Source organism: Papaver somniferum, chromosome 2 (assembly GCF_003573695.1).
Source record: "Papaver somniferum cultivar HN1 chromosome 2, ASM357369v1, whole genome shotgun sequence".
NCBI classification, from domain to species: Eukaryota; Viridiplantae; Streptophyta; class Magnoliopsida; order Ranunculales; family Papaveraceae; genus Papaver; species Papaver somniferum.
Window position 1 is genome coordinate 38,031,907 of NC_039359.1, and position 9,202 is coordinate 38,041,108.

The following is a 9,202-nucleotide window of genomic DNA, read 5'->3' on the forward strand; positions in this document are numbered from 1 at the left end:
TAGTTAATTAATTTAATTGATCGATTGATTTTTAGGGTTTCTGTTTTTTTTCCTTTGTAATTAGGGTTTATTTGAAACCAAATTTTTATTGTTTAATTAGGGTTTAATTTTCGTGATTGGGTGTTTGATTTTAAGTAATATTGCTTAATTAGGTTTTCATTGGGTTTTCATAGGTTTATATCTGATTTTGTTTCATTTGTGTTGCAGCCAGTTTAAATTTAGGAATATCAGTGTATATGCGGAGCCAAAGAATGAGACTTTGGTATTTCCTGATTGCCATAGAGATGAAACAGACTTGATGACACTTAAGTATATGGTGTATAAGGGTTTGTCTATGGATGTTAAAGAGAAGTTTAATTTATATTGGTTTAAGGAAGAATGTCTGTCACTGCCATTGTTAAACAATGGTGATTTTGATAATTTTTGGGAGGATTCTTTTGTAAATGAGGATGGATGTATATGTTTGTGGATGGGGATGAAAGACACAGTGTTTGGGACTCCAAAGACTACACCAAAGAAGAAGACAGTTAGTAAGGGAACCACCCCTAGAAGATCCCCAAGGCTAAATAGTGTGGATAAATCAGTTGAAGGTGCATCAAGAAAGCTGAGTTTCATGGATGTGCCCATGTCCAAACATTCTCAGGCTAGTAGCAGTGGTTGCAGTCAGTCAAAAGCTACAAATGAAGTTAAGTTTGTTGAAGATGTGGACAATATTCAGCTGGAAAACACCAAAGAAGATGAATGTCACCCAATTGAGAATCCAGAAGCTCCTCCAGTATATGACAGTGATGAAGACATTGAGTATGGGTCAGATGACGAAGAACAAGAAGAGAAAGAAGAAGAAGAAGAATAAGAAGAAGAAGAAGAAGGAGAAAAAGAAGGCAAAGAAAAAGGTATATTTCATTTATAACTGATTTCATTTATTATAATTTGTAACTTATTATATGGTACTGATGTTGATCTTGAATGTGCAGGTAAGGATGTGGATGAAAGACCTGCTTACATGGATGACTTTGATGATGATTTTGGTCAGTACATGAAGGGTGAGCATGATGTAGATCTTTTCCCTGAAGAAGAAGTTTTTACTCCAGTAGATCCTAGCAAAATGGAGGTAAAAACTAGATTTGCAAATAAGGAAGCATTTAAGAAACATCTCAGGGGTTATTGTGTTCTTAATAAGTGTCAATATATTTTGGATAGAAGTGCTCCCTCTAGAATTAAGGCTGAGTGTAGGTTTAAAACAGAACATGATTGTCCTTGGTTTGTGTATGCTAGCAAGAAAGAGGGTGAGAAGACTTTTGTTCGTAGGAAAGTGAATTTGGAACATAAGTGTGAAGGGGATCCCCAAAATAGGAATAGATCTGCTAATCCTCATTTTGTAAAGGATTTTGTTCTTGATCAGATGAAGAATAAGCCTAAAAAAGTTGTTCCAGACCCTTATAAAATCAAGGAAGACTTCTTAGCTGAAAAGAGAGTAAATATACCATATCAGTGTGCATGGAAGGCTAGGAATCTAGTTTTAGAGTCATTATATGGGAACTATAAAGAAAGTTACAATGAAGTACCAACATTCTGCAAGATGTTTACTAAATGCAATGATGGGTCTGTTGCTAAGTTCACTTTTGACACAGTGAATAACACCTTTGAAAGCATGACACTCTCATTTGAACCTGCAATGAGGGGTTGGCGAAAAGCATGCAGGGAAGTTATAGGGCTTGATGCCTGCCATCTAACAGGGGAATATGGGGGAGTATTGATGGCTGCAACTGCACTTGATGGACAGAATGGGTTAGTAATGTTAGGAATTATGGTATGCATAGCTGAAACAAAGGAAAATTGGATCATTTTTTTGAAGCATTTGAAGGATGCAATATTAGCACATCCAGTGAAAGTGGCTTTCATTTCAGATAGGCAAAAAGGTTTAGTGGAAGTTGTTGGTATAGTGTTCCCTGGCCATCACCACAGATACTGTTGGAGGTAACTTTCTTGTCTAACTTTGTTTCTTGTTTCTTTTGTTTGTCAGATCAGATAAAGACCTTATGTTAATTGCAATGTGTTAAAATGCAGACATTTATACAAAAATTTCAAGAAGGATTACAAGGGTCTTGAATTATACAGTTCTTTATGGAATGCAGCAAAAGCATACAAAGAAAAGCATTTTCAGGTTTGACAGTTCACAACAGTTCTTTGTTATTGGTTTTATGCACTGTTTGACAGTCAAGTTAAGCTAGTTTTTGATTGGCTGTGCAGGAACATTTTGACAATATTGTGAAACAGAGTGCTGCAGCTGGTGCTTATCTCAGTAGAGAAGATCCTGCTACATGGTCCAGGGCCTTTTTTAACCCTATTCACTGTTGTGAACATATGAACAACAATTTTTCAGAGTCTTTTAACAATATGATCAACAAGATGAGAAATAAACCAATTATAATGATAGGAATAATGTATGCTAACTTAGTGATGGGTACATGGTACAATAGGAGGACTGAATCTGCATCATGGGTAGATGGTAATTTGGTTCCTACTGCTGTTACATTGATTAAGAAAATGTTGGAATTTGTGACTGACTATGGTGTTGACCCTTGTGTGGCTGGAGAGTTATATATGGTGACTAGTCCAAAGAATTCTGTGTTCACAGTGAACATACTTGCCAAGACTTGCTCTTGTTTGCAGTGGCAGTTGAGGGGGTTCCCTTGTATGCATGCAGTGAGTGCATTGCATAGTTTAAGGCCACAATGGAGAAAGTAAGATTTCTCTTTTTTTAAATCTGTACCTTGTCTCAGAACTTATTTATGCAATTTCTAGGCCTTAAATGTATCTAGCACTAACCTTTACATACTCTGCTTGAGCAGGTACTGCAGTGATTACTATTCAGTGGAGAACTATAAGGCCACATATGCACCAACTTTTGCACCACTAGATGATAAAAGTGAATGGGTCCAGGTACTTTTTCTTCTTAAATTTGTAACTATATTCCCTATTTATATTCTCAACTACATTGATATAAGTGCATTTTTTCTTGCAGCCAAACATGAACAAGAAGATCTTGAACCCTCCTCACAGTAGGAAACCAGGAAGACCCAAGAGCAAGAGGGTAAGAAGTTATGATGAACCTCGTGTTGAGAAGACAAAAAGGAGGTGTGGGAAATGTGGAAATGTTACTAACCACAACAAAAGAACATGTGCTGGTGGTGAAGTGGGATCTAATCCAACTGCAAAGAGGCAAAGGACTGAATGTGATGCACAAAGCTTCACCTTCAGCAACATAGAGCCAAGTCAGACCACCGGAGTTAGGGGTGCAGCTAAGTCAAACAAGAAGAAGAGAACGGCATCATTTGTTGGTGAATGTTTTACAGGGCCTGGCAGTCAGCCTTTGGCAACACCATCTTCTACTCCAGCTTCCACAACACCTATGAGTCTGCCATCTATAGCACCATCTTCTACTCCACCCTCTACAATAAATAACCTTTATCAGAACTTCTTTGGCATTGGATCTGTATCTCAGAATATAAAACAAGGAAAGGGAAGGGGAAATGGAAAGGCTAAGAAGAAATGATTTGAGATCCGTTTTCTGATTTTTTGTGTTTAAGAAGACAATATTTTTTTCTTTTGTAGACTTGAATTAATGTTGAATCAAAAGTGGATGGTTGTTTATTAGTACATTTGCAGGTTACATTTTCAGATTGTTGAGTTCCTTACATATAGCATTAAGTTGTAAACTTGAATGCATAATTCTGTTTTTTGTAGCAATGAAGACTTCATCTGAGACCCATTTAAAACCGTCACAATCTGTACAAGTGAGGTATGCTATGTTCTTGTTGTGTTCATTCTTGCAAAATTTCATCTCCATCTTTGATTTGCAGTGATCTTTGTTGCAGGTTTGATTTTGCAGTGGGCAGTTTTTGAAGCAATGACCAGATTCTCCGCAAGCGTAACAACCATTCTCTACTGGTAATTTCACCATCTTGCATTTGACAGGATCGATGGCATCGTCAAACCATTCAAAATACTGACAGGTTGGAATTGAACACTTCAAAAACATTTTTTCGTTTGTTTCTTTTGCTTTTGAACACAATAGTTGCCTTATACCATTACATGGTATATATTTGCACCTGGAATAAATCCAAGGACATACCTTTGGATCATGAATTCCCTGTGCACAGATAGAACATGAAATTAGGGGTTGTTTTAATCTTAATCTTACCTTGCTGCTGCTACTGCTGCCTGGAGAGTTTACTTCATTTTGGCTCATGTCTTATTTATTTTTATTTTTTTGATCTGTTGAGTATGACAAATACTATGGTTCTTCTCTGCAGGGCCTAATTTATATGAATGAAGTTGAATCTGACCGTTACAAATCCAACCGTTACAAATCCGACCGTTGCAATGAGTCACCGAGTTGACTCGATACTGGTTTGGTTACGAACTCAGACGAGGGTTAAGTCGTCTTTTACCTAGCAGGTTAACTGCCACGTAGCCAGTTAACTACCTAAATCCGTTTTTTTGAAAAAAACGGGATGGAAAATGTCAATATCGGCCAGTTTATATAAAGATTCAAAAAAACGACCAGTTTCTTAAATATGGTTCAAAAAGGTGGTTACTTTATTAAAAAGCCACTATTAGCTGAAATATTATATTAGTACTTCCTTCAATTATTTATGATACCAGGGTATTTTGTGCATGGAAGAAAAATCAATGATGGTGTTTCGATTACAAATATGCTCATTAATTCAGGGTTGAGAGAAAAACTAGTCTATTTTGTAAACTAAACTCTGAAAAAACATTTGGTAATATCAACTAAAATTGTCTTGATATTGATCTGGCTAGACTTCGCATAAAGTTTTGCTTTCTTTTTATTATGCTCGGATCTATTTTTTGCTTTCTTTTTAACAAAAATCTAAAGTTTTGCCCTCTTGAAAATTCATCTACATAGAAGAGAAGGTTGATGTCATGGGCTGAATTAGCATTTCTTTCTTTCTCCAGATTGGCATCGTTAAACCACATCGACAAAGTCGCTAGTGGTGAACTTGAGAATTTGCGTGGTGGGAAAACAAAATCCTCTTGATCATTTTGCGTAAGCATCCAATTGTAGGACATTGGCTGGACCTTACCCCCTCGGATGCCATTTCTTGCAATGATCAAGTTAGAAACCAAACAGTTTCTTCTGGCTACCGTGTCAGAACTCCGAATTTTATTCACCATTGTAAGTGGAAGTGAAGTGAATAAAGTGAGATTTCAAATCTCGAGTGCAAGCAAGACTTGGAAGTGAAATAATTGAATTGAATCTCTCTCTCAAAAAAAAAAAAAAAGAAAAAATAAAGACAAAAGTTCTAGACAAGAGAAAGAGATGTCACAGCTCCTACGAATTGGTGTTGCAATGTGTGATGATAATTCAGAATGATGAAGTAACAAAACATAAATCAGAGAGTGCAGAACAGAGAGAACATACATACAAGTGAGAAAATAGTATCCGAGTTTCCAAAGTGATCAGACCCGTGACAACTTTTAACAATAGATATGGATTCGTCCATTCATTCACTTTTGCCAGGCGCTTTCACCCTAACCTTTCATCATACAAACATAAAAGAACAAAAGAATCATTCCTTCCACAAAATTATTGGACTAGACAACTGATGTTACACAATTTTTATTTTTCTCTTCGTTTAGTCCAAGCAGGGATCCAAGAATGAAGGTCTTAGTTGCTAACGGGTTTGAATTAAATGGCCATTCTATAAAACCTATGGATAACTTGGTCGTGCTAGGCTGCGTGCCCCCTTTTTTTTGTAATGGACACCGCAGGTCCTTTATAATGCACTTCCACCTCGTAATTTGTCGATTTAACTGTTTCTGCGTCGCAAGGAAAATCCAGGATACCAGGTTAAGTCACAGACTCGCAAAGAAAAAAAAAATCACTTATGCTGACAGTATGACAGTTCACATATCAGCCAAGACGTGCACTTGTACTGAAAATGTGCCCGACACTTATATTTTCAATTTCTGACGCGAGGATTGTGTACCAGTCGACCTCTCCTGTTACGCTTGATATAAAGCTGTAGGAGTCTATATCGGCATTATGCCAAAGCTTAAAAGTCCATATAGAAAAACCAAATTTTTTTGATGTGTATAAATCTTGACATATCTCACTAGGTGCATAAGATTATGTATGTACATGCATAGAGACAAGAAATCTACACAAAACTGTGACTCTAATCTCTCCATAGATCTTATGTTTGCTCTTTTGGAGCTGGCTAGGTTGAAATATATATGTACTTCTCCTCTTATGCATAACGTTAAAGAAATGAAGTTAAAACCTGAGGGGCGCTTGACCCAATGATTCTGACGTTGGGGTCATTATGGGAGTCAAATCATGTTCTACTTTGTCCAAAATGGTGGAGCAGGTAACGACAAGCACACAACGTATGTGCGATATTCATGACACTGTCTTTGTTAATAAGTGAGATTTGCATTATAGAAGCCCTTTTAACCTTTGACTTATTGTTTCTCAACTTTTAAATACGTTAATAAGTGAGATTTGCATTATGAGTGCGACCCTTACTTGCTCCGTATGTTATACAAAGCACCATCATATGAGAAAGTTTCGAAAACTTATACTTGTATGTATGAAGTGCCTATCTCTCTGAGCACCAACAAACAATTGATATAAATACGGACTGGAAGTGCCTATCTCTCTAAGTGTAGATTTTTTAGAGATAAATGCTTCATACAAGATTGCCAATTTCTCTCTAATTAATTAATTTTCATACATTAATATGGAGCTGTCTGTAAATAGATGTCAATATGCTATACATTTGATACTCCTCAAAAAACAAATTTAATCAGAAAGGGCCAAATGCATTGAAAAAATCAGAGCTACCACAAGAAGTGACAATACTAAGAGATACAAAAACAAATACCTACCAGGCAGCAAACAAATGCAGACTAACTAGCCTGACAATCAAAACAAAAAACAAATACAAGCCAAAAATAAAAGAAGAAAAAAAAAAACCTATTATACGTGGCGAGATTGGGGTAATATCCAAATTAATTGGGGTATACCTAATGAGAAAAAAGATAGGTCAATGTGAAGTAAAAGAAATCACCTCTTAACCTTGTATTTTCTAAATGGTATAATTGCCCCTGCAATGATTAACACTAATTTAATTGAAATGATTAGATTAGTTAAATTAGTTAGTTGATATCTATGAGTGGATTTGGAAATAATTGAGAGTAAGAAAGAGAATGAAGTAATATTGGGGGAGGGGGGGATCTTCTAACTTTCCTCCTACAGATGAGTACTTGTATGATGATCCACCAAATCATGATCAAATGGATTATATGCATGATCCTCACTTTTATTTTACTCAAACTCAAGATGGGTATGGAAGTGATTAATGTCTTGAGCCAAACGTAGAATCTAATGACCAAGAAGAAGAGAATGGAGCTGCAAGGAATCAGGTAGACAACTTACGTGGTGAAGATTGTGATTTTTCTATGCGAATGATCGATTTTGCTTCTTTTTTTCCTTCACTTTTGTTACCCAGTGTCGGCAAGGTCGACGTTTGACAATCATGCCGACTAAAGGCGTCGGCGTGGTATATATTACCAAACGCTTCGAATTTTCATGAGCAGTGCTTAGTCAGCAAGGTCGAAAATATGGACCATGCCGACTACAAGAATTTTTGCAGCACAGGAGACGGATTTGAAACATTCCTAAGCCGGCATTGTAGTGGATACGTAGACCCTGCCGACTATAGTTTGGTCGGCAATGTTTTATTTTTCGACCATGCCGGTATTGTTTTATATATCGACCTTACCGACTATTGTAGTACATATCAACTAACTTGTTATGTTTTGTAGATTGCATTGGTACAGATGACGGATCAGCCTCAAGCTCACAATGTTAGGGATCCTGATACTTCTGCACATTACGCTAATGATTTGGAATGGAAGGAAAAAGACGACGCGGTCAATTGGAATGTTGAGAAAGCAAAAGATAAGATGTGCGTTCTAGTGAAAAACTTCCAACAAAGAGATACGCGGTTTAAAATGGTATGCGAGTGTAGTGGGTCGTCGGATGCAAGTCACAAGAGAAAGGGCTATGTAGATGATAAGAAGACGACTAGGGTGTACAAGACGAAGTCAAAGAAGTGTGGATGCCCATTCAAGATTATTTTTTGGAGGAACAAAGAAACTGATAACATGTGGAGAATTACTAGAGTTGATGTTGGTTGGCATAGCCATAAAGATCCGGAAAGTCTTGTTGGGCACTCCCAAGTTGCCAAGTTGAAACCGCACGAGTTCGAACAAGTAAGAACAAGTTGGGGAATTAAACCAAGCAAGCTCCTTAGTAAGTTCAAGAGGGATGACAAGAATAACCTCTCTTCATTATCTACAATTTATGCGGCCAAGGCAACTATCAAAAGAATTGAATGGGATGGAAGAAAGGTAATGGAAGAATCACAATGGTTGCCACACAAATACAACTACACGGTGAGACACCATGAGTCATCGGAGGGGATGGTGGATCGTATTTTTCTTACGCATCCCGATATGATTCAATTGGCGCGTTGCTTTTACCATGGATTGTACTTATAAGACGAATAGGTACAACATGCCTTTGTTGAACATTATTGGACAAACCTCGGATAAGCAATTGTCCACGGTGGCATGGTGTTTTATGGATCGTGAGAAGGACGATAGCTATATTTGGGCATTGGAAACTTTGAAGCTTCTTTACCACGAAGACGAGACTCCCGGGGTTATAGTGACCGACAATGAGCAAGCAATAATGAACGCCGTGAGGATAGTTTTTCCCAATGAACAAAATTTGCTTTGGACTTGGCATATACAATGCAATCTTAAAAAGAATTGTAGGAATCATATCCAAAAGTCAAAGGCAAATAAATGCACCAAACTTGAAAAGGAGGAAGATGAACGTCTTAGTAAACTAACTAAAGAGGAGAGAGAGGAAGAGAAGAAGAAAGAAGAGGAAGAATGGAAAAAAAGGTGAGATCAAGTTTGGGTTATTCATGAAAGTGTGGGATAAGCTGGTTTGGTCGATGAGTATGGCAATATATGAGATCAACTTGAAGGAGTTCGAGGATGATTGGGGGACTAGTTACCCCAAATTAGTGGAATATTGCAAGAGACAATGGTTGAGGCCACACAAAGAGAGGTTTGTGTATGTTTTTACTTACGACTA

The 9,202-nt window shown here is 37.2% G+C and overlaps 2 protein-coding genes across 2 annotated transcripts; both read left to right on the forward strand.

Moving 5' to 3' along the window:
• The first annotated feature begins 414 nt into the window (after positions 1–414).
• LOC113347396 lies at positions 415–1,291 on the forward strand. Its single transcript, XM_026591041.1, has 2 exons — positions 415–893; positions 975–1,291. Exons 1-2 carry the CDS (start codon positions 618–620, stop codon positions 1,038–1,040), a joined length of 342 nt encoding a protein of 113 aa, XP_026446826.1. The 5' UTR covers positions 415–617; the 3' UTR covers positions 1,041–1,291.
• On the forward strand, positions 1,106–3,610 carry LOC113350853. The gene is made up of 5 exons (XM_026594961.1): positions 1,106–1,977; positions 2,068–2,164; positions 2,251–2,744; positions 2,853–2,943; positions 3,026–3,610. Exons 1-5 carry the CDS (start codon positions 1,106–1,108, stop codon positions 3,554–3,556), a joined length of 2,085 nt encoding a protein of 694 aa, XP_026450746.1. The 3' UTR covers positions 3,557–3,610.
• Positions 3,611–9,202: the final 5,592 nt, after the last annotated feature.

Coding starts and splice junctions, on each gene's coding strand:
- LOC113347396 (XM_026591041.1), top strand. CDS start 618: ATGTGCCCATGTCCAAACATTCTCAGGCTAGTAGCAGTGGTTGCAGTC. Junction 894..974: donor AAAAGAAGGCAAAGAAAAAG/GTATATTTCATT, acceptor TTGAATGTGCAG/GTAAGGATGTGGATGAAAGA.
- LOC113350853 (XM_026594961.1), top strand. CDS start 1,106: ATGGAGGTAAAAACTAGATTTGCAAATAAGGAAGCATTTAAGAAACAT. Junction 2,165..2,250: donor ACAAAGAAAAGCATTTTCAG/GTTTGACAGTTC, acceptor TTGGCTGTGCAG/GAACATTTTGACAATATTGT. Junction 2,944..3,025: donor ATAAAAGTGAATGGGTCCAG/GTACTTTTTCTT, acceptor TTTTTCTTGCAG/CCAAACATGAACAAGAAGAT.